This window comes from Pristiophorus japonicus, chromosome 2, assembly GCF_044704955.1.
Source record: "Pristiophorus japonicus isolate sPriJap1 chromosome 2, sPriJap1.hap1, whole genome shotgun sequence".
NCBI classification, from domain to species: domain Eukaryota; kingdom Metazoa; phylum Chordata; class Chondrichthyes; family Pristiophoridae; genus Pristiophorus; species Pristiophorus japonicus.
In genome coordinates, this window is record NC_091978.1 from 375,608,516 (window position 1) to 375,633,199 (window position 24,684).

General features: G+C 50.2%; 1 protein-coding gene across 4 annotated transcripts in view; it reads left to right on the forward strand.

Annotated features, from left to right (window-relative positions):
• The window catches only part of LOC139235158 (uncharacterized), a 76,098-nt gene extending 52,996 nt beyond the window's left edge, over nucleotides 1-23,102 (forward strand). For 2 of the 4 annotated variants that reach the window (XR_011588428.1, XR_011588426.1), the window contains 4 exons: nucleotides 8,634-8,683; nucleotides 8,941-9,008; nucleotides 16,789-16,880; nucleotides 22,693-23,102. Coding sequence is in view for 1 of the 4 variants with exons in the window: in XM_070866387.1 (XP_070722488.1) it covers nucleotides 8,634-8,653 (20 nt within the window). In the remaining 3 variants the exon portion in view is untranslated. Of the gene's footprint in view, nucleotides 1-8,633; nucleotides 8,684-8,940; nucleotides 9,482-16,788; nucleotides 16,881-22,692 lie in introns of those variants that run through there. The other 2 variants (XR_011588427.1, XM_070866387.1) reach the window with 2 other exon arrangements.
• Nucleotides 23,103-24,684: the final 1,582 nt, after the last annotated feature.

Genomic DNA, 24,684 nt, shown 5'->3' on the forward strand with positions numbered 1-24,684 from the left:
GGGAGAGAGGGAGAGCGCACCTCTGTCTGTAGGGTCCCAGTGAGGGAGAAAGGGAGATCTCACCTCTGTCTGTAGGGTCCCAGTGAGGGAGAGAGAGAGAGGTCACCTCTGTCTGTAGGGTCCAAGTGAGGGAGAGAGAGAGAGCTCACCTCTGTCTGTAGGGACCCAGTAGGGAGAGAGGGAGATCTCACCTCTGTCTCTAGCGACCCAGTGAGGGAGAGAGGGAGAGCTGACCTCTGTCTGTAGGGTCCCAGTGAGGGAGAGAGATGGAGCTCACATCTGTCTGTCGGGTCCCAGTGAGGGAGAGATAGAGCTCACCTCTGTCTGTAGGGTCCCAGTGAGGGAGAAAGGGAGAGAACACCTCTATCTGTAGGGTCCAAGTGAGGGAGCGAGGGAGAGCTCACCTCTGTCTTTAGGATCCAAGTGAGGAAGAGAGGGAGAGCTCACCTCTGTCTGTCGGGTCCCAGTGAGGGAGAGATAGAGCTCACCTCTGGCTGTAGGGTCCCAGTGAGGGAGAGAGATAGTGCTCACCTCTGTCTTAAGAGTCCCAGTGAGGGACAGAGGGAGAGCTCACCTCTGTCTCTAGGGACCCAGTGAGGGAGACAGGGAGAGCTCACCTCTGTCTGTAGGGACGCAGTGAGGGAGAGAGTGAGAGCTCACCTCTGTCTGCAGGGATCCAGTGAGGGAGAGAGAGAGAGGTCACCTCTGTCTGTAGAGTCCAAGTGAAGGAGCGAGGGAGAGCTCACCTCTGTCTGTAGGATCCCAGTGAGGAAGAGAGGGAGAGCTCACCAATGTCTGTAGGGACGCAGTGAGGGAGAGAGTGAGAGCTCACCTCTGTCTGCAGGGATCCAGTGAGGGAGAGAGATCGAGCTCACCTCTGTCTGTTGGGACCCAGTGAGGGAGAGAGGGAGAGCTCACCTCTCTCTGTAGGAATCCAGTGAGGGAGAGAGATAGAGCTCACCTCTGTCTGCAGGGACCCAGTGAGGGAGAGAGGGAGAGCTCACGTCTGGCTGTAGGGTCCCAGTGAGGGAGAGAGATAGAGCTCACCTCTGACTGTAGGGTCCCAGTGAGGGAGAGAGATAGAGCTCACCTCTGTCTGTAGGGTCCCAGTGAGGGCGAGAGGGAGAGCTGACCTCTGTCTGTAGGGTCCCAGTGAGGGAGAGAGATAGAGCTCACCTCTGTCTGTAGGGTCCCAGTGAGGGAGAAAGGGAGGGCTCACCTCTGTCTGTAGGGTCGCAGTGAGAGACAGAGGCAGAGCTCATCTCTGTCTATAGGGTCCCAGTGAGGGAGAGAGGGAGAGCTCGCCTCTGTCTGTAGGGTCCAAGTGAGGGAGCGAGGGAGAGCTCACCTCTGTCTTTAGGATCCCAGTGAGGAAGAGAGGGAGAACTGACCTCTGTCTGTCGGGTCCCAGTGAGGAAGAGAGATAGAGCTCACCTCTGTCTGTCGGGTCCCAGTGAGGGAGAGATAGAGCTCACCTCTGGCTGTAGGGTCCCAGTGAGGGAGAGAGATAGAGCTCACCTCTGTCTTAAGAGTCCCAGTGAGGGAGAGAGGGAGAGCTCACCTCTGTCTCTAGGGTCCCAGTGAGGGAGAGAGGGAGAGCTCACCTCTGTCTGTAGGGTCCCCGTGAGGGAGAGAGAGAGAGGTCACCTCTGTCTGTAGAGTCCAAGTGAAGGAGCGAGGGAGAGCTCACCTCTGTCTGTAGGATCCCAGTGAGGAAGAGAGGGAGTGATCACCTCTGTCTGTAGGGACGCAGTGAGGGAGAGAGAGAGAGCTCACCTCTGTCTGTCGGGACCCAGTGAGGGAGAGAGATAGAGCTCACCGCTGTCTGTCGGGACCCAGTGAGGGAGAGAGGGAGAGCTCACCTCTGTCTGTAGGGTCCCAGTGAGGGAGAGAGATAGAGCTCACCTCTGGCTGTAGGGTCCCAGTGAGGGAGAGAGATAGAGCTCACCTCCGACTTAAGAGTCCCAGTGAGGGAGAGAGGAAGAGCTCACCTCTGTCTCTAGGGACCCAATGAGAGCGAGAGGGAGAGCTGACCTCTGTCTGTAGGGTCCTAGTGAGGGAGAGAGATAGAGCTCACCTTTGTCTGTCGGGTCCCAGTGAGGGAGAGATAGAGCTCACCTCTGTCTGTAGGGTCCCAGTGAGGGAGAAAGGGAGGGCTCACCTCTGTCTGTAGGGTCGCAGTGAGGGAGAGAAGGAGAGCTCACTTCCGTCTGTAGGGACCCAGTGAGGGAGAGAGTGAGAGCTCACCTCTGTCTGTAGGGTCCCAGTGAGAGACAGAGGCAGAGCTCATCTCTGTCTATAGGGTCCCAGTGAGGGAGAGAGGGAGAGCTCGCCTCTGTCTGTAGGGTCCCAGTGAGGGAGAGAAGGAGAGCTCACTTCCGTCTGTAGGGACCCAGTGAGGGAGAGAGTGAGAGCTCACCTCTGTCTGTAGGGTCCCAGTGAGGGAGAGAGATAGAGCTCACCTCTGTCTGTCGGGACCCAGTGAGGGAGAGAGATAGAGCTCACCTCTGTCTGTAGGGTCCCAGTGAGGGAGAGAGATCGAGCTCACCTCTGGCTGTAGGGTCCCAGTGAGGGAGAGAGATAGAGCTCACCTCCGTGTTCAGAGTCCCAGTGAGGGAGAGAGGGAGTGCTCACCTCTGTCTCTAGGGACCCAGTAAGGGAGAGAGGGAGAGCTGACCTCTGTCTGTAGGGTCCTAGTGAGGGAGAGAGATGGAGCTCACCTTTGTCTGTCAGGTCCCAGTAAGGGAGAGATAGAGCTCACCTCTGTCTATAGGGTCCCAGTGAGCCAGAGAGGGAGAGCTCGCCTCTGTCTGTAGGGTCCCAGTGAGGGAGAGAAGGAGAGCTCACCTCTGTCTGTAGGATCCCAGTGAGGAATAGAGGGAGAACTGACCTCTGACTGTCAGGTCCCAGTAAGGGAGAGATAGAGCTCACCTCTGTCTGTAGGGTCCCAGTGAGGGAGAAAGGGAGAGCACACCTCTATCTGTAGGGTCCCTGGGAGAGAGAGAGACAGAGCTCACCACTGTGTGTAGGGTCCCAGTGAGGCAGAGCGGGAGAGCTCGCCTCTGTCTGTAGGGTCCCAGTGAGGGAGAGAAGGAGATCTCACCTTTGTCTGTAGAGTCCCAGTGATGGAGAGAGAGAGAGGTCACCTCTGTCTGTAGAGTCCAAGTGAGGGAGCGAGGGAGAGCTCACCTCTGTCTGTAATTTCCCAGGGAGAGAGAGAGACAGAGCTCACTACTGTGTGTCGCGTCCCAGTGAGGCAGAGCGGGAGAGCTCGCCTCTGTCTGTAGGGTCCCAGTGAGGGAGAGAAGGAGATCGCACCTCTGTCTGTAGGGTCCCAGTGAGGGAGAGAGGGAGAGCTCACCTCTGTCTGTAGGGTCCCAGTGAGGGAGAGCTCCCCTCTGTCTGTAGGGTCCCAGTGAGGGAGAGAGGGAGAGCGCACTTCTGTCTGTAGAGTCCCAGTGAGGGAGAAAGGGAGAGCTCAGCTCTGTCTGTAGGGTCCCAGTGAGGGAGAAAGGGAGAGCTCATCTCTGTCTGTAGGGTCCCAGTGAGGGAGAAAGGGAGAGCACACCTCTATCTGTTGAGTCCAAGTGAGGGAGCGAGGGAGAGCTCACCTCTGTCTGTAGGATCCCAGTGAGGAAGAGAGGGAGAACTGACCTCTGTCTGTAGGGACCCAGTGAGGGAGAGAGATAGATCTCACATCTGTCTGTCGGGTCCCAGTGAGCGCGAGATAGAGCTCACCTCTGGCTGTCGGGTCCCAGTGAAGGAGAGAGATAGAGAACACCTCTATCTGTAGGGTCCAAGTGAGGGAGCGAGGGAGAGTTCACCTCTGTCTTTAGGATCCCAGTGAGGAAGAGAGGGAGAACTGACCTCTGTCTGTAGGGTCCCAGTGAGGGAGAGAAGGAGAGCTCACTTCTGTCTGTCGGGACCCAGTGAGGGAGAGAGTGAGAGCTCACCTCTGTCTGCAGGGATCCAGTGAGGGAGAGAGATCGAGCTCACCTCTGTCTGTCGGGACCCAATGAGGGAGAGAGGGTGAGCTCACCTCTGTCTGTAGGCATCCTGTGAGGGAGAGAGATAGAGCTCACCTCTGTCTGTAGGGTCCCAGTGAGGGAGAGAGATAGAGCTCACCTCTGTCTGTCGGGTCCCAGTGAGGGAGAGAGATAGAGCTCACCTCTGGCTGTAGGGTCCCAGTGAGGGAGAGAGATAGAGCTCACCTCCGTGTTAAGAGTCCCAGTGAGGGAGAGAGATAGAGCTCACCTCTGTCTGTAGGGTCCCAGTGAAGGAGAGAGATAGAGCTCACCTCTGTCTGTCGGGTCCCAGTGAGGGAGAGATAGAGCTCACCTCTGTCTGTAGGGTCCCAGTGAGGGAGAAAGAGAGAGCACACCTCTATCTGTAGGGTCCCAGGGAGAGAGAGAGACAGAGCTCACCACTGTGTGTAGGGTCCCAGTGAGGCAGAGCGGGAGAGCTCGCCTCTGTCTGTAGGGTCCCAGTGAGGGAGAGAAGGAGATCTCACCTTTGTCTGTAGGGTCCCAGTGAGGGAGAGAGAGAGAGGTCACCTCTGTCTGTAGAGTCCAAGTGAGGGAGCAAGGGAGAGCTCACCTCTGTCTGTAATTTCCCAGGGAGAGAGAGAGACAGAGCTCACTACTGTGTGTCGCGTCCCAGTGAGGCAGAGTGGGAGAGCTCGCCTCTGTCTGTAGGGTCCCAGTGAGGGAGAGAAGGAGATCGCACCTCTGTCTGTAGGGTCCCAGTGAGGGAGAGAGGGAGAGCTCACCTCTGTCTGTAGGGGCCCTGTGAGGGAGAGCTCCCCTCTGTAGGGTTGCAGTGAGGGAGAGAGGGAGAGCGCACTTTTGTCTGTAGAGTCCCAGTGAGGGAGAAAGGGAGATCTCGGCTCTGTCTGTAGGGTCCCAGTGAGGGAGAAAGAGAGAGCTCATCTCTGTCTGTAGGGTCCCAGTGAGGGAGAAAGGGAGAGCACACCTCTATCTGTTGAGTCCAAGTGATGGAGCGAGGGAGAGCTCACCTCTGTCTGTAGGATCCCAGTGAGGAAGAGAGGGAGAACTGACCTCTGTCTGTAGGGTCCCAGTGAGGGAGAGAGATAGAGCTCACATCTGTCTGTCGGGTCCCAGTGAGGGCGAGATAGAGCTCACCTCTGGCTGTAGGGTCCCAGTGAAGGAGAGAGATAGAGCAACCTCCGTCTTAAGAGTCCCAGTGAGGGAGAGAGGGAGAGCTCACCTCTGTCTCTAGGGACCCAGTGAGGGAGAGAGGGAGAGCTGACCTCTGTCTGTAGGGTCCCAGTGAGGGAGAGAGATGGAGCTCACATCTGTCTGTCGGGTCCCAGTGAGGGAGAGATAGAGCTCACCTCTGTCTGTAGGGTCCCAGTGAGGGAGAAAGGGAGAGAACACCTCTATCTGTAGGGTCCAAGTGAGGGAGCGAGGGAGAGCTCACCTCTGTCTTTAGGATCCCAGTGAGGAAGAGAGGGAGAACTGACCTCTGTCTGTCGGGTCCCAGTGAAGGAGAGAGATAGAGCTCACCTCTGTCTGTCGTGTCCCAGTGATGGAGAGATAGAGCTCACCTCTGGCTGTAGGGTCCCAGTGAGGGAGAGAGATAGAGCTCACCTCTGTCTTAAGAGTCCCAGTGAGGGAGAGCTCACCTCTGTCTCTAGGGACCCAGTGAGGGAGAGAGGGAGAGCTCACCTCTGTCTGTAGGATCCCAGTGAGGAAGAGAGGGAGAGCTTACCTCTGTCTGTAGGGACGCAGTGAGGGAGAGAGAGAGAGGTCACCTCTGTCTGTAGAGTCCAAGTGAGGGAGCGAGGGAGAGCTCACCTCTGTCTGTAGGATCCCAGTGAGGAAGAGAGGGAGAACTCACCTCTGTCTGTAGGGACGCAGTGAGGAAGAGAGTGAGAGCTCACCTCTGTCTGCAGGGATTCAGTGAGGGAGAGAGATCGAGCTCACCTCTGTCTGTCGGGACCCAGTGAGGGAGAGAGGGAGAGCTCACCTCTGTCTGTAGGGACCCAGTGAGGGAGAAAGGAAGAGCACACCTCTATCTGTTGAGTCCAAGTGAGGGAGCGAGGGAGAGCTCACCTCTGTCTGTAGGATCCCAGTGAGGAAGAGAGGGAGAACTGACCTCTGTCTGTAGGGTCCCAGTGAGGGAGAGAGATAGAGCTCACATCTGTCTGTCGGGTCCCAGTGAGGGCGAGATAGAGCTCACCTCTGGCTGTAGGGTCCCAGTGAAGGAGAGAGATAGAGCTCACCTCCGTGTTAAGAGTCCCAGTGAGGGAGAGAGGGAGAGCTCACCTCTGTCTCTAGGGACCCAGTGAGGGAGAGAGGGAGAGCTGACCTCTGTCTGTAGGGTCCCAGTGAGGGAGAGAGATGGAGCTCACATCTGTCTGTCGGGTCCCAGTGAGGGAGAGATAGAGCTCACCTCTGTCTGTAGGGTCCCAGTGAGGGAGAAAGGGAGAGAACATCTCTATCTGTAGGGTCCAAGTGAGGGAGCGAGGGAGAGCTCACCTCTGTCTTTAGGATCCCAGTGAGGAAGAGAGGGAGAACTGACCTCTGTCTGTAGGGTCCCAGTGAGGGAGAGAGATAGAGCTCACCTCTGTCTGTCGGGTCCCAGTGAGGGAGAGATAGAGCTCACCTCTGGCTGTAGGGTCCCAGTGAGGGAGAGAGATAGAGCTCGCCTCTGTCTTAAGAGTCCCAGTGAGGGAGAGCTCACCTCTGTCTCTAGGGACCCAGTGAGGGAGAGAGGGAGAGCTCACCTCTGTCTGTAGGGTCCCAGTGAGGGAGAGAAAGAGAGGTCACCTCTGTCTGTAGAGTCCAAGTGAGGGAGCGAGGGAGAGCTCACCTCTGTCTGTAGGATCCCAGTGAGGAAGAGAGGGAGAGCTCACCTCTGTCTGTAGGGACGCAGTGAGGGAGAGAGAGAGAGGTCACCTCTGTCTGTAGAGTCCAAGTGAGGGAGCGAGGGAGAGCTCACCTCTGTCTGTAGGATCCCAGTGAGGAAGAGAGGGAGAGCTCACCTCTGTCTGTAGGGACGCAGTGAGGGAGAGAGTGAGAGCTCACCTCTGTCTGCAGGGATTCAGTGAGGGAGAGAGATCGAGCTCACCTCTGTCTGTCGGGACCCAGTGAGGGAGAGAGGGAGAGCTCACCTCTGTCTGTAGGGACCCAGTGAGGGAGAGAGGGAGAGCTCACCTCTGTCTGTAGGGTCCCAGTGAGGGAGAGAGATAGAGCTCACCTCTGGCTGTAGGGTCCCAGTGAGGGAGAGAGATAGAGCTCACCTCCGTCTTAAGAGTCATAGTGAGGGAGAGAGGGAGAGCTCAGCTCTGTCTCTAGGCACCCAGTGAGAGCGAGAGGGAGAGCTGACCTCTGTCTGTAGGGTCCTAGTGAGGGAGAGAGATAGAGCTCACCTTTGTCTGTCGGGTCCCAGTGAGGGAGAGAAGGAGAGCTCACTTCTGTCTGTCGGGACCCAGTGAGAGACAGCGGCAGCGCTCATCTCTGTCTATAGGGTCCCAGTGAGGGAGAGAGGGAGAGCTCACCTCTGTCTGTAGGGATCCTGTGAGGGAGAGAGATAGAGCTCACCTCTGTCTGTAGGGGCCCAGTGAGGGAGAGAGGGAGAGCTCACCTCTGTCTGTAGGGTCCCAGTGAGGGAGAGAGATAGAGCTCACCTCTGGCTGTCGGGTCCCAGTGAGGGAGAGAGATATAGCTCACCTCCGTGTTAAGAGTCCCAGTGAGGGAGAGAGGGAGTGCTCACCTCTGTCTCTAGGGACCCAGTAAGGGAGAGAGGGAGAGCTGACCTCTGTCTGTAGGGTCCTAGTGAGGGAGAGAGATGGAGCTCACCTTTGTCTGTCAGGTCCCAGTGAGGGAGAGATAGAGCTCACCTCTGTCTGTAGGGTCCCAGTGAGGGAGAAAGGGAGAGCTCAACTCTGTATGTAATTTCCCAGGGAGAGAGAGAGACAGAGCTCACCACTGTGTGTAGCGTCCCAGTGAGGCAGAGCGGGAGAGCTCGCCTCTGTCTGTAGGGTCCCAGTGAGTGAGAGAGGGAGAGCTCACCTCTGTCTGTAGGATCCCAGTGAGGGAGAGAGGGAGAGCTCAGCTCTGTCTGTAGGGTCCCAGTGAGGGAGGGAGGGAGAGCTCACCTCTGTCTGTAGGGTCCCAGTGAGGGAGAGAGGGAGGGCTCACCTCTGTCTTTAGGGTCCCAGTGAGGGAGGGAGGGAGAGCTCACCTCTGTCTTTAGGGTCCCAGTGAGGGAGAGAGGGAGGACTCACCTCTGTCTGTAGGGTCCCAGTGAGGGAGAGAGGGAGAGCTCACCTCTGTCTGTAGGGTCCCAGTGAGGGAGAGAGGGAGAGCTCACTTCTGCAGTGGGAGTGTGAGTCTGGATTTATTTCACGAGTTCCTGGAGTGGGGCTTGAACGCACCACCTACTGACTCAGAGGCGAGTGCTGGTCACCGAGACGTGGCGGGCAATGCCTTTGGGCAGTTTGAGGGCTGTGGTGGGGCGGAATATGGAGTTTATGTCGAAAGTCTGTTGGTGTCCCAGTGAGGGAGAGAGGTGTATAAATTGATATACCGAGCTGTCCAACTCCCTGTTTAAAGTTCCCTCTGATCTCCCAACTCTCTCTAATAATAATTCCTTGTGTTCACTTCCAGAATATCCCCCAGTACGATGAGGACTCTGCTGCTGATTCTGGGTAACCTGAGTAAGTCATTTTCATTATAAACAAACTGCAATGTGTTTATTTAATGTCTTTATGTAGAAAAATCTCCCAAGGCACTTCTGGTTTGTGACTTGCATCAGGGCAGTTTCAGGGCTGTGGCAGGGGCGGAAATCTGAGTGGGAAGGTTCAAACATGGAGTTTAAAGTGAAATTATTACACTTATTATTTATACTTTTAATTACTGATCAGATTGAAAACCTTTGGATTTGTGATATGTATTCCATGATTTCTGTGCGCAGTTTTGGTCTCCATATTACACAAAAAGGATGTCGAGGCACTGGAGAGGGTGCGATAAAGGATTGGCAAGGTGAGACCAGAACTGAGATGTTATAACTCTCAGCAAAGACTGAACAGGTGGGAGCTCTTTTCTCTGGTAAGGAGAAGGCTGAAGGGGGAAACCTAATACAGGTCTTTAAAGTGATGGCGGTAAATGTATAGGAGATTTTTCCACTTAGGGGCGAGATGAGATCTCGGGAGCCACCAATATAAGATCATCGCTGATAAATCCAGTGGGGAATTTGGGAGAAACTTCTTTACCCAGAGAGGGGTGAGAATGTGGAGCTCGCCACCACACAGAGAGGCTGAGGCGAGAGGCAGAGATTATTCATGGCTGAGCTCAATGAACACACAGAGGGAAAGGAATAGAAGGAGATGTTGATAGGGTTCGATGTAGACGGATGGGAGGAGGCTCGTGGGGAACATAAACAGCGTTAGGACCAGTTCGGTAAAATGTTCTCTTTCTGTGCTGTAAATTCATCGTAATTCCATGCTGTACATAATTACACAATATTATACATGTATTCTTAATTACTGAACAGATGTAAACATTCAGCATTTGTAATATAGCATTAATATTTGCATTATTGATATTATTTATTATGCCTTTATTTTAGATATTTAATATTTGCATTATTGATTGTCAGATTGCTTGTCTGACATCGAGTACTGGATGAGCAGAAATTTTCTCCAATTATATATTGGGAGGACCGAAGCCATTGTCTTCTGTCCCTGCCACAAACTCCCTTGCCACTGACTTCACCCTTCTCCCGAGCATCTGTCTGAGGCTGAACCAGACTCTTCGCAACTTTGGTCATTTTTGACCCTGAAATGAGCTTTCGACCACATACCTGCGGAATAACTAAAAGCCCCATTTCCACCTCCGTAACATCGCCCACCTCCGCCCCTGCCTCAGCTTATCTGCTGCTGAAACCCTCATCCATGCCTTTGTTAAATCTAGACCTGACTGCTCCAAAGCACTCCTGGCTGGCCTCCCACATTCTACCCTACGTAAACTTGAGATCATCCAAAGCTTGGCTGCCCCCCCCTCCCCGTGCAGCAAGCAAACCTGAGGACTGAGAGACATTCAGAATTCAGCAGAGGAGGACTAAGGGTTTAATTAGGAAGGGGAAAATAGAGTATGAGAGGAAGCTTGCAGCGAGCATAAAAACTGACTGCAAAAGCTTCTGTCGATATGTGAAGAGAAAAAGATCAGTGAAGACTAATGTAGGTCCATTGGAGTCAGAATCAGATGAATTTATATTGGAGAATAAAGAAATGGCAGACTAATTGAACAAATACTTTGCTTCTGCCTTCACTAAGGAAGACACAAATAACCTCCCGAAAATACTAGGGGACCGAGGGTCTAACAAGAAGGGGGAACTGAGTGAAATCTTTATTAGTCAGGAAATGGTCTTAGGAAAATTGAAGGGACTGAAGGCTGATAAATCCCCAGGGCCTGATAGTCTGCATCCCAGAGTACTTAAGGAAGTGGTCCTCGAAATAGTGGATGCATTGGTGATCATTTTCCAACATTCCATGGACTCTGGATCAGTTCCTATGGACTGGAGGGTAGCTAAAGTAACCCCACTTTTTAAGAAAGGAGGGAGAGAGAAAATGGGCAATTATAGACCGGTTAGCCTGACATCGGTGGTGGGGAAAATGTTGGAGTCAATTCTTAAAGATGCTATAGCAGCGCATTGGGAAAGCAGTGATGGGATCGGTCCAAGTCAGCATGGATTTATAAAAGGGAAATCATGCTTGACAAATCTTTGAGAATTTTTTGAGGATGTAACTCGTAGAGTGGACAAGGGAGAACCAGTGGATGTGGTGTATTTGGACTTTCAAAAGGCTATTGACAAGGTCCTACACAGGAGATTAGTGTGCAAAATCAAAGCACATGGTATTGGGGGTAATGTATTGACGTGGATAGAGAACTGGTTGACAGACAGGAAGCAAAGAGTGGGAATAAACAGGTCCTTTTCAGAATGGCAGGCAGTGACGCAGGGTTCAGTGCTGGGACCCCAGCTATTTACAATATACATTAATGTTTTAGACGAAGGAATTGAATATAATATCTCCATGTTTGCACATGACACTAAGCTGGGTGGCAGTGTGAGCTGTGAGGAGGATGCTAAGAGGCTGCAGGGGGACTTGGACAGGTTAGGTGAGTGGGCAAATGCATGGCAGATGTGAGGTTATCCACTTTGGTGGCAAAAACATGAAGGCAGATTATTATCTGTATTGTGACAGATTAGTAAAAGGGGAGGTGCAACGAGACCTGGGTGTCATGGTACATCAGTCATTGAAGGTTACCATGCAGGTACAGCAGGCGGTGAAGAAGGCAAATGGCATGCTGGCCTTCATAGCGAGAGGATTTGAGTATTGGAGCAGGGAGGTCTTGCTGCAGCTGTACAGGGCCTTGGTGAGGCCTCACCTTGAATATTGTGCACAGTTTTGGTCTCCTAATCTGAGGAAGGACATTCTTGCTATTGAGGGAGTGCAGCGAAGGTTCACCAGACTGATTCCAGGGATGGCTGGACTGACATATGAGGAAAGACTGGATCGGCTAGGCTGAAATTCACTGGAATTTAGAAGAATACGAGGGGATCTCATAGAAACATACACAATTCTGACGGGACTGGACAGGTTAGCTACAGGAAGAATATTCCTGATGTTTGGGGAAGTCCAGAACCAGGGGACACAGTCTAAGGATAAGGGGTAAGTCATTTAGGACCGAGATGAGGAGAAACTTCTTCACTCAGAGAATTGTGAACCTGTGGAATTCTCTGCCACAGAAAGTTGTTGGGTCCAGTTCATTTGACATATTCAAAAGGGAGTTAGATGTGGCCCTTACGGCTAAAGGGATCAGGGGGTATGGAGAGAAAGCTGGGGTGGGGTACTGAGGGAATGATCAGCCATGATCTTATTGAATGGCGGTGCAGGTTCGAAGGGACGAATGGCCCGCTCCTGCACCTATTTTCTATATTTCTATGTTTCTAACTGGCACCAAGGAGCGAGAGAGGAGGGGGAGTGATAGAGGACGGGAGAGCGAGGTAGGAGGGGGGAGCGAGAGAGAAGGGGGGAGATGGGGAGCGAGAGATGGAGGAGCGATGGTGAGATGAGGGGGGAGCGAGAGAGAGATGGGGGAGCAAGAGAGACAGGAGGCGGGGTGCGAGAGAGAGAAGGAGGGGGCGAGCAAGACAGCCAGAGAGAGATGAGCGGAGAGAGCCAGAGAGAGAGCGGGAGGGGGAGAGAGTGAGAGACTCATGCGGGGGGAGAGAGAGAGGGAGGAGCGGGTAGAGACAGAGACAGAGAGAGAGGAAGAGAGCGAGCGGGTGGGAGAGCGAGACTGTAGGAGTGAGCGAGGGAGAGAGAGAGAAAAAGAGAGAGCACGGGAGAGAGAGGGAGAGAGAGAGAGAGAAAGAGACAGCAGGGGAGAGAGAAAGCGAGAGAGAGCGGGAGAGAGAGAGAGTAGGGGGGAGCGAGGGAGGAGGGGGGTGCGAGAGAGGAGTTGCGTGGGCGAGAGAGGAGGGGGTAGTGAGAGAGGAGCGGGTTAGTGAGAGAGGAGGGGAGAGAGGAGGGGGGAGTGAGAGAGAAGGTTGGAAGAGAGAGGAGGGGGGAGCGAGAGAGGAGGAGGGAGTGAGGGAGAGATGAGGGGGAGTGAGAGAGAGGAGGGGGTTAGCGAGAGAAAGATGAGGGAGGAGCAAGAGAGAGAGAGGAGGGAGATGGGGAGTGAGAGATGAGGGAGGTGAGAGAGTAGAGGGAGCGAGAGAGGAGAGGGGAGCAAGAGGGGGGAGCAAGAGGAGGGGAGCGAGAGAGGAGGGGGGAGTGAACGGGAGTGGAGGGGGGAGCGAGAGAGAGAGATAAGGGGGGAGTGAGAAAGAGAGAGGAGGGGGGAGCAAGAGAGAGAGAGGAGGTGGTGGGGAGCGAGAGATGGAGGGGAGGGCGAGAGAGGAGGGGGGCGCGAGAGAGAGATAGGGGGAGTGTTAGAGAGGAGGGGGAGCAAGGGAGAGAGGAGGGGGAGCGAGAGAGAGAGGCGGGAGATGGGGAGTGAGAGATGAGGGGGGTGAGAGAGTAGAGGGAGCGAGAGAGGAGAGGGGAGCAAGAGGGGGGAGCAAGAGGAGGGGGAGCGAAGGGGGGGAGCGAGAGAGGAGGGGGGAGTGAACGGGAGTGGAGGGGGGAGCGAGAGAGAGAGATAAGGGGGGAGTGAGAAAGAGAGAGGAGGGGAGAGCAAGAGAGAGAAGGGGGGTGGGGAGCGAGAGATGGAGGGGAGGGCGAGAGGAGGGGGCGCGAGAGAGATAGGGGGAGTGATAGGAGGGGGAGCAAGGGAGAGAGGAGGGGGAGCGAGAGAGAGAGGCGGGGGAGCGAGAGAGAGGGGTGAGCGAGAGAGAGAGAGGAGGGGGGAGCGAGAGAGAGAGGAGGGGTGGAGCGAGAGAGAGAGAGAGGAGGGGGAGCGACAGAGCAAGAGAGGAGGGGGGAGAGTGAGAGAGCGAGAGAGATGTGGGGCGAGCGAGAGAGGGAGGAGCGGAGTGAGCCAGAGAGCAGGAGGGGGGGAGAGAGAGAGAGAGAGTGGAGCGGGGACAGAGAGAGAGAGAGAGAGACATGCGGGTGGAGAGAGAGAGAGAGAGAGAGAGGAATGTGTAGGGAAAGAGAGAGCGCGAAGAGGTACCGAGAGAGAGAGTGCGCGGGAGGGAGAGAGGGAGGGGGAGAGAAAGTGCACGGCAGAGAGCGAGAGAGAGCACACGAAAGGAGGGGAGAGAGCGAGTGAAGGAGGAGCAGAATGAGCCAGACAGCAGGAGGGGGAGAGGGAGAGAGAGAGAGAGAGAGCACGGCAGAGAGAGAGAGAGCAGGAGAGAGAGAGAGAGACAGGGCGGGGGGGGGGGGGTGGAGAGAGAGAGAGAGAGAGAGAAAGAATGGGGGGAGAGAGCGCGAGCGGGGAGAGAGAGAGCGGGGGGAGAGAGAGAGAGCCATAGGGGGAGAGGGAGAGAAATAGAGAGAGAGTGGGAGGGAGAGAGAGAGAGAGAGAGGAGTGGGCGGAGAGAGAGAGAGAGAGCGGGGAGAGAGAGAGTGGGGTGTATTGTATGGGGTTAATCACATAGGGTTAATTATGATATTTAGTCATTCATAGGGTGTCTCTGCTCCCATGCCCTGTAGAATGTTGTTGCTATTTCGAGAGAGAGAGAGGGAGCGACCTTGCGACGCACACCAGCTTGTTATGAGATGGTCCGTGGCTTGAGCTCTCATGCTTTGTGGACAAGCACCTGGGGCCTTACAGATTAGGAGTTGGCCATAAGCCACATGCACCCATGTTTTGTTCAATAGTATGTTTATTTGATAGTATAAAGGTGCAGCACTGTCCCGTAGCTCTTCGAACTTCACCTTGGACCATGATTCGCGAGCGGTGCCGGGACCCCCAATGCTCCAGACCAGCCGTCGCTTGCGGAGTTCCCGACGGACGGCAGGCCGTGAGCTTTGTTGCATCTTATCATACTTCTCTTTTCTTTGTAAACTGTATTATTAATGTTTCTTTTCTCTCAGTAAACTGTGTTTTATTCTTTACTTCATTTGTCTTGTCTCTTATTTAACATTCATCCAGATCCTGAACCTGGGTCTATTATTATTGATCCAAAACATGGGGGGGAGAGAGAGAGCAGGAGGGAGAGAACGAGAGAGAGAGAGGGGGAGAGAGCGGGGGCGAGAGAGAGAGAGAGGAGTGGGCGGAGAGAGAGAGAGAGAGCAGGGGGAGAGTGGGGGGAGAGAGAGTGGGGGGAGAGAGAGGGCAGGGAGAGAGAGAGCAGGAGAGAGAGAGAGCATGAGGGAGAGAGAGAGAGCGGGAGGGAGAGAGAGAGAGGAGCAGGTGGGAGAGAGAGAGAGGGAGAGAGCGGGAGGGAGCGAGAGAGAGGAGCGAGCAGAGAGAGAGAGTGGGAGGGAGAGAGAGAGAGTGTGAGAGAGTGTGAGAGAGAGAGAATGGGAGGGACTGTCTTGAATTTGTTTGCAGAAAGGGAAAGTTTCTTTTCGTGGTGTACCTTGTAAATTAAAGTTATTGAGTTTAATTAACCAATGAAAATCCGACTTTCATTGTGGCCACGGTGAAATTCTGGTTATTTCAAAGTGTGAATGTCTCTGGTTCTGGAAATGAGACTTTCACATTGAGGAGAAAATAGACACCTTATGATGTTTTTGCTAGAACAAATAAAAGATGGCATTTGGTTGTTTGGAGAAAGTTTTTCTTAATTTTACGTGAAATGACTCACTGACATGAGACAATGTTTTGTTCCACCTTCATATAAATTCAAAGAAGTTCACCCTTTCTGCTGACAGGTGTTCTTAATTCTGCAAGGAACCACTTTTGAATTGCCACAGGTGAGACTGAGCAAGCTGTGATATAGGGAGACTCAGCAGGGGGAGGCAGTGAGGTGTAACAGGTGTGATATAGGGAGACACCAGAGGGGGAGGCAGTGAGGTGTAACAGGTGTGATATAGGGAGACACCAGTGGGAGAGGCAGTGAGGTGTAACAGCTGTGATATAGGGAGACCCCAGCAGAGGGAGGCAGTGAGATGTAACAGGTGTGATATAGGGAAACACCAGCAGGGGGAGGCAGTGAGATGTAACAGCTGTGATATAGGGGGACCCCAGCAGGGGGAGGCAGTGAGGTGTAACAGCTGTAATATAGGGAGATCCCAGCAGAGGGAGGCAGTGAGATGTAACAGGTGTGATATAGGGAGACACCAGAGGGGGAGGCAGTGAGATGTAACAGCTGTGATATAGGGAGATCCCAGCAGAGGGAGGCAGTGAGATGTAACAGGTGTGATATAGAGAGACACCAGCAGGGGGAGGCAGTGAGGTGTAACAGGTGTGATATAGGGAGACCCCAGCAGAGGGAGGCAGTGAGATGTAACAGGTGTGATATAGGGAGACACCAGCAGGGGGAGACAGAGACAGTGAGCTGTGATATAGAGACCAGCAGAGGGAGGCAGTCAGTAAAGTCAGTCAGTCTGGTTGTCTTAAACAGGAATCACTGAAAAGCCTCATTTAATAGCATGTTGTACAGTGAGCTAAAGTTGCCCAGTTAGAGTAGACAATGAGTCCTCATGAACCCCAGAGGCACTGTTAGGAGGCACACACTGTATAATCCTCAGAGGCAGCGACATGACTCTCACTCACTGCACACGGCACAGGATCAGCTGGGGAAAGGGGAGGAAGTTCGGGGTTAAACAGGGAGCCAGCAAAAAGGGTGCAAGCAGGGGGAACCCATCAAACCAGATTCCTTCAGCAAGAGACTCAGTGAGGGAGCAGGATAATGTACCTGAGTGAGGCTCCCCAAGGTTCATCAGCCCAGTCTCTGCCTGTCTGCACTCAGGGGCCTGGGGGAGGGAGAGCAGACACAGGAAGGAACCATTTGGGATACAGCAGGTTATGCCTCCTCCTCTCCAGCCCCCCTCCCCCCGTTACAGAAAAAAATCTCCTTGGACCCTCCCACAGCTGGGTGGGGTGGGGGGGGGGGGGGAGGCTTAAGGTGGAGAAATCAGCACACTGGGAGGTTGAGGCATTTTGACAGCTGGGCTATTTAAGGGCTTCCAGAGCTAGCTTTCAGTCTTGGTGCTGCAGACAGGTCTCTCCAAGTAATGTAACTGTATCTCTGTTTCTGTCTTTAAAGTTTGGCGGTCTCTGTCCAGGAAATGTAGTTGTATTGTCGAATGATTAGACAGTGCTGTGCTGAATGTATGTATGTGAACTCTGTTTGTGAGAGAGACTCCGTGTGTGAAACTCTGAGCTTTTACTCCAGTCCCCACTCTGCCTGTTCCAGGTTCTGTGCCCCGGTGTGGGAGAAAGTTTTCCGAGCTGTGGGTCAAGGGTCTGCGAGAAGGTGGCGATGATGAGTGCTGACCATGTGTGGTGGTGAGTATCACTAATTTTTCTCATTCTCTCTCATTTCTCACTCTTGCTGTTTTTCTCGCACCGATCTCGCCTTTTCTCCTTTCTCAGTTTCTCCCTTTTCATCCTTTCTTGTGCTGTTCCTTTCATCCTTTTCCAGTTCACTCTTGTATTTCTCTATTCTCCCTATTTTCTCTTTGCCTCTCTGGATCCTATTTCTCTATCGCATTTCTTTCTCCCTTTAGAAACATAGGAACATAGAACATAGAAACATACAGTGCAGAAGGATACCTTTTTGGCCCATTGTGTCCACGCCGGCTGACAAAGAGCCGCATGGCCCTCGGTCAGCAGCCCTAAAGGTTACATATAAACCAATGAACAATGACAGAAAGGCAAAGAGCACCCAGCCCAACCAGTCCGCCCCACACTACTGCGACACCCCTTATACTGAAAATATCTACACTCCACCCCAAGCAGAGCCATGTGATCTCCTGGGAGAGGCAAAAACCAGATAAAAACCCAGGCCAATTTAGGGAGAGAAAAATCTGGGAAAATTCCTCTCCAACCCATCCAGGCAATCAAAACTAGTCCAGGAGTTCACCCTGGTCGTATTCTATTCCCTGCAGTACTTACCATATCTGTGCAATCCAACAAAAGGTAATCCAGTCTAATCCCAATTAGCAGCTCTAGGTCCGTAACCCTGCAGGTTACAGCACTTTAAGTGCCCATCCAACCATCTCAAAAGTGGTGAGGGTTTCAGCATCCACCACCCTTCCAGGCAGCGAGTTCCAGATCCCCACAACCCTCAACGTAAAGAAGCCCCTCCTCAAATCCCCTATAAAGCTTCCACCAACCACCTTAAAACTATGCCCCCTCGTAATAGACCCCTCCATCAATGGAAATGAACCCTTACTATGCACTATGCCCAGGCTACTCAATATTTCGTACACCTCAATGAGGTCTCCTCTCAACCTCCTCTGTTGTAATGAGAACAAACCCAGCCTATCCAATCTGTCTTCATAACTAAGATTCTCCATTCCAGGCAGCATCCTAGTAAATCTCCTCTGCACCCTCTCTAGTGCAATCACGTCCTTTCTATAATACGGTGACCAGAACTGCACGCAGTATTCCAGCTGTGGCCTAACCAAAGTATTGTACAATTTAAGCATAACCTCCCTGCTCTTATATTCTATGCTTCAGCCAATAAAGGCAAGCATTCAGTATACCTTCTTAACCATGTTATCCACCTGGCCTGCTACTTTCAGGGATCTGTGGACAAGCACTCCAAGGTCCCATTGTTCATCTATACTAAGTGGCCTACCGCTTAATGTGTATACCCTTTCCTTATTAGCCCTCCCAAAGTGCATCACCTCACACTTCTCTGAATTAAATTCCATTTGGCACTGCTCTGCCCACCTGATCAGTAGATTGATATCCTCCTGCAGCCCATGACTTTCCTCTTCATTATCAACCACACAGCCAATTTTAGTGTCGTCTGCAAATGTCTTAATCATACTCCCTGTATTCAAATCTAAATCATTGATATAAATCACAACAAGCAAGGGACCCAATACTGAGCCCTGCAGAACCCCATTGGAAACATCTTTCCAGTCATAAACATCCATTAATCATTACCCTTTGCTTCCTACCTCTGAGCCAATTTTGGATCCAACTTGCCACTTTGCCCTGGAACCCATGGGCTTTAACCTTGACCAGTCTATCATGTGGGACCTTATCAAAAGCCTTGCTAAAGTCCATATATACTACATCATATGCACTACCCTCATTGACCCTTTTGGTTACCACCACAAAAAATTCAATCAGGTTAGTCAAACATGATCTTCCCTTAACAAATCCATGCTGACTGTTCCTAATTAATCCCTACCTATCCAAATGCAGATTTATCCTGTCTTTCAGAGTTTTTCCCAATAATTTTCCAACCACTGAGGTTAGGCTGACAGGCCTGTAATTACTCGGCCTATCCCTTTTCCCCTTCTTAAACAAGGGTACTACATTAGCAGTCCTCCAATCCTCCGGCACCATGCCCATATCCAAAGAGGACTGGAAAATGATGGTCAAGACTTCTGCTATTTCCTCTTACTTTGCTCAACAGTCTGGGATGCATTTCATCCAGGCATGGAGACATATCAAAGCTGCTAAATCCCTTAATATTCCCCCCCTCCACTCCACTATTTATTTCATCCAGAATATCACACTCCTCCTCTATAGCAGTATCTGCAATACCTCTTTCCTTTGTGAAAACAGATGCAAAGTATTCATTAAGAACCCTACCAACATCTTCCACTTCCACACAAAGATTACCCTCATGGCCTCTAATAGGCCCTACCCTTTCTTTAGTTCCCTTCTTACTCTTAATATATTTATAGAACATCTTGGGGTTTTCCTTTAATTTTACTGGCGAAGAATTTCTCGTGCTCTCTCTTAGCATTCCTAATATCCTTGTTAATTTTGCGTCAACTTTCGATATGCTGCAGATTCTAAAGTATTTAGCTGTAATGACATAAGTGTCCTTTTTCTTAATCCTCTTTCTCCCTTTCTCTCTCCATTCTTCCTGTTTCATTCCTTTTCTCTTACACTTTCCCTCCGACCTTTCTCTCTTTTCTATCTCCTCTCTCCATTGTATTATATTTTTGTTTCTCTCTTTGCCCTCCAATTTCTCCTTTCACTCTTCCACTTTTCCCCTCTCTCTCCATTGTCCTTCCTTCTCTCCTTCTATCTTTTTCCTGTTATACACCTGTCCCCTATGCAAGAGAGGGAGAGATGCCCTCTGTCAATGCACCGTTTTCTGCTTTTAAGATGGCAGAACCTATAAATTGACTAAATCCTAATAACGCTGTATGCCTTGCAGGCCAAGAGCCTTTTTGTTCAACTTTAATAAATGCAGACAAGTGAAGTGAATTCCAATGAGTAGAGGCTAGACCTTTCCTCATGTCAACCCCCTCATCTCTGGAATCAACCTGGTGAACCTTCTCTGAACTGCCTCCAAAGCAAGTATATCCTTAAATATGGAAACTAACTGCACGCAGTATTCCATGTGTGGCCTCATCAATACCCTGTACAACTGTAGTAAGACTTCCCTGCTTTTATATTCCATTCCCTCTCCAATAAATGTCAAGATTCCATTGGCCTTCCTGATCACTTGCTGTACCTGCATACTAACCTTTGGTGTTTCATGCACCAGGACCACAGGTCCTGCTGTACTGCAGCATTTTGCAATTTTTCTCCATTTAAATAATAACTTGCTCTTCGATGTTTTGTGCCAAAGTGCATAACCTTACATTTTCCAACATTATACTCCATCTGCCAAATTTTTGCCCAAACACTTAGCCAGTATGCAGGTTTTGTTACCTCACACAGTGCTTTTCCTCCCATCCTTTTCGTCAGCAAACTTGGCTACGCTACACTTGGCCCGTTCATCCAAGTCATTAATATAGATTGTAAATAGCTGGGTTGAATTCAATTAGAAAAGTCGAATCGAACAAAGTACTGTTTTTCAATGTGGTTGCAGAAAGGAAATGTTTCTGTGTCCTTTGAAAATTAGTGTCTCCATGGGTGAATAAACAAATAAACGTTATTTAAAGTTAACCTTTTTTAGGTAATAAGTGTAGTGCATAGGGTTAATTTTATAATGGGTGGCCAGGTCACCTGATCATATGGGAGGAGCTTATTGAGCTTAAATACCGAGCTCTGGGACTTGTTTGCTCAGATGACCTCTGGAGGTAGAAGGGGAGGCAGCGGAAAAACAGTGAGTTGGGTTGGAGTGCTGCATTTTTTGCTGGTGGGACTTTTTTTTTTTCCCCCCCCCCCATTCTTACTGAAACCTCATCCTCCCTGAAACCCTTTTTTAGTTCCTGATGAATCCTAGAAGGGGTGAAACATACCAGGTGTATTTAAAGGGGAGGTGCAAAGAGACCTGGGTGTCATGGTACATCAGTCATTGAAGGTTGGCATGCAGGCACAGCAGGTGGTTAAAAAAGCAAATGGCATGTTGGCCTTCATAGCGAGGGGATTTGAGTATAGGGGCAGGGAGGTGTTGCTACAGTTGTACAGGGCCTTGGTGAGGCCACATCTGGAGTATTGTGTACAGTTTTGATCTCCTAACTTGAGGAAGGACGTTCTTGCTATTGAGGGAGTGCAGCTAAGGTTCACCAGACTGATTCCTGGGATGGCAGGACTGACATATCAAGAAAGACTGGATCAACTGGGCTTGTATTCACTGGAGTTCAGAAGAATGAGAGGAGATCTCATAGAAACATTTAAAATTCTGATGGGTTTAGACAGGTTAGATGCAGGAAGAATGTTCCTGATGTTGGGGAAGTCCAGAACCAGGGGTCACAGTCTAAGGATAAGGGGTAAGCCATTTAGGACCGAGATGAGGAGAAACTGCTTCACCCAGCGAGTGGTGAACCTGTGGAATTCTCTACCACAGAAAGTTGTTGAGGCCAATTCACTAAATATATTCAAAAATGAGTTAGATATAGTGTATCAAGGGGTATGGTGAGAAAGCAGGAATGGGGTACTGAGGTTGCATGTTCAGCCATGAACTCATTGAATGGCAGTGCAGGCTCGAAGGGCCGAATGGCCTACTCCTGCACCTATATTCTATGTTTCTATTCCTTTCAGAAATCAATCCCTAACCCTAAATGCAGTGGTTACTTCAGATAGTGCTATTTTTAGCATTTAAAAAAACGAACGTAAAGTTTTCTCGAAGGAGGCCAGACAGAGGACGTTTGGGTCAACATGCGACAGGGACGGGCCTGGGGAGCTTGGTTTCTTTTCAGATGGCCACTGTTCGTGGACCTTGCGTGGCCTTGGCTTGCAGCCCTTTCGACTTTGGCCTCATCTGTTCTGTGCCTGCCTGTGGCGAGGGGGTGTGTGAGTTAAGTTGAAGTGGTGATAGGTGAGTTAGGGCTCATAGAAATAAAAGTTTGGCTAAGGCAATTGAAAGTCTAAGTAGGAAGCTTTGGCCATCGTGAGCCGATCAAAAGCGGCAGTTATGGATTCTGGAAAATCCCGTGGTGGGTGGGCGGTCCATCGCATTGCAACAGATGTCTGGTTCAAATGGCCTGGATAAGTGTTTGCCTTGTAGATTTAGTTTTTTGTAGTCTTCTGGTCTGGTGTCACGGAATTCCAGAATAATTGGTTGCGATTGACCTGGATGGCGGTTATTCCATCCAGGGTGATTGCTGTAATCTGCAGTCTTTATCCTGTCTCGTGTCATGGAATTCTGGTATGATGTCATGTTGCTTTAAGTATCAGGATCCAAATGGCCTGGAAAACGGTTTGTCTGGGCTAGGGATACAGAACGGTCTTTATCACGTCTGTGGTCGTGGACCTGGTGTGCAGTGATCAACAAATCCTTAACTCTAACTATTACTCGCACCCTTCTCAAGTGTGTGAGGCACCCTCCCTTCCCCTGGTGACAATTGTTACAACCTTGGCCCATTTAAGTCTATCCCAGTTGGTGGTAGGCGAATCCTAAAGATGCTAACTGGGTCTATCGCTCCCAAAAGGAACAACCCGCGAATGTAACGATCCTTCAGATCACTTTGTAAAATAAAGTTTTAGCCTGATTGCAATTATCTTCGATATTGTAAGGGACTGGGCTCTCATGTCATGTACCTCCACCAAAAGTGTGCTTGAGATGTTACTTGTTGTTGATACACTGACTATTCAAAAAGAGATTTATTGAATGAAAGAACTGATACAATCTACAGTTGGCAAGTCAATCAATCGCAACATTAACAGTTCTAAACAATGAAATATAATGTTATTTGTAGTGGAGTCTTACTTTTAAATCTGACCTTTGTTACAGTATTAGTCCTTCACATTGTTTAAGCAGGATATCCATCAATTATCAAGGTAGCAGTTCCCTTCAATCCCCGTGAAGTAGGCGACCACAACAAAAGCACGATGCCTTTTGCCTTGCTCTGTAATCACCAAACTCTGCACGAGAGAGATGTGCCCCTCCGCGGGATCATTTTAACTGGAGAGCGTGGGCACCTCCAGAACTGTGAAGCCTAAAAGGGAAAACTGAGTTTCCACCGTGAAAAGGATTTCAACCGACTTGCAAGGAGTTGCTTTGATCTGTAGCCACGCAGACGAGGTATCTCCAGGAAAGGTTCATACCGTGCATGGGGAGAATCGAAACCCAAGCATGCAGTGACTGCGCCCAACCCAAATACCTGTAACCTTTTAAAGGATGTTTTAAACTTTTTTGCAAGTGTGGAAGCTTTTCCCAATTGTCAATGTTTGGAGAGTTCAAGACTCTTTTGTCTGAAAGCCTGTATTTAAAATAAATGTCTTTGCTTTAGCTGCGGCCGCCTTTTCGGTCAGTATTTTCTTATCCTTTGTGGTGTTGTCCAGGATGTAGGAAGTTTCCTGATTGTATAGCTATTATTGAAAGACATTTTGAGTTAGAAACTTGGGTGCATTGTTTTGACTATGATTTATGGAGTAACACAATGCACAAGACCTATTGTGCAGAAGGTAAGCTTTACCCTTGAAGTTAGATGCCATGAATTTAATTAGAAAAATCGAACCCTAAAAATTTGGTTGCGGAAAGGCAAGCCTGTCCTTGCGTGGTAAACCTTTGAAAATTAAAATGGAGTTAGTGATGATTCACATTTGAAAACACAATTTTCATTGTGGACTCGGTGAATTTCTAGATATTTGTGTGTGAATGGCTCTGGTTCCAGATATGAGACTTTCACATTGAGGAGAAAAGGAAAATGCCCTATATTATCGGAAAATTGTTGTTTGAAATCATTTTTAAATTTGTGGTGACTTAATGACAATGTTTTGCTCTGCCTTCTAAACCTAAAGAATTAATCCTTTCCAACGGCAGGCATTCGTTCTGCAATTAATGTTTCAATTCACTTGAATTGTAGAATTACGTTTAAAAGAGATTGGACATTATTAAATTGCTTAAATTTAAGTTAATATTTGCTGCATGGGGAAGAAGGAATATTATGCTTTGACAAAATAACACCTTGGGCTCTTGAGCAGAGTTGCAATAGATTCTATTTTAAGTTGGTCGAAAAGCAGTGCTGGACCTAACCTTAAATTTTAACTTAAACTTATACCCTAACTTAAACCTAAATAGACTCTGGCTGTAAAATGCTATTCTAAACTTAAACCAAAATAGAGACCCTGGCCGTAAAACCGAATCTAAACTTAAAGCAAATACAGACCCTGACCCTAAAATTCAAACCAAACTTAAACCAAAATAGAAAGACGCGAGAACAAGTGCTGGCCCTAGCATAATGCCAAATGGACAAGGCCAAAAAAAACTGTTTCCCTAAAGCCGAAACTAAAGGTATGTAGGAAAATCATAGAACGGACCTGAAGTTGAACATAAATTGACCTTGGAATCGAAACTGGCAGTAAAGCTTAACCCGAACCTGAAAGTCAAATGGACAGACCCTGGAATAGAGAGTCGCCCTAAAACTAAGTGTAGGGTTATAAGTGTAGGGTTATAAGTGTAGGGTTATAAGTGTAGGGTTATAAGTGTAGGGTTATAAGTGTAGGGTTATAAGTGTAGGGTTATAAGTGTAGGGTTATAAGTGTAGGGTTATAAGTGTAGGGTTATAAGTGTAGGGTTATAAGTGTAGGGTTATAAGTGTAGGGTTATAAGTGTAGGGTTATAAGTGTAGGGTTATAAGTGTAGGGTTATAAGTGTAGGGTTATAAGTGTAGGGTTATAAGTGTAGGGTTATAAGTGTAGGGTTATAAGTGTAGGGTTATAAGTGTAGGGTTATAAGTGTAGGGTTATAAGTGTAGGGTTATAAGTGTAGGGTTATAAGTGT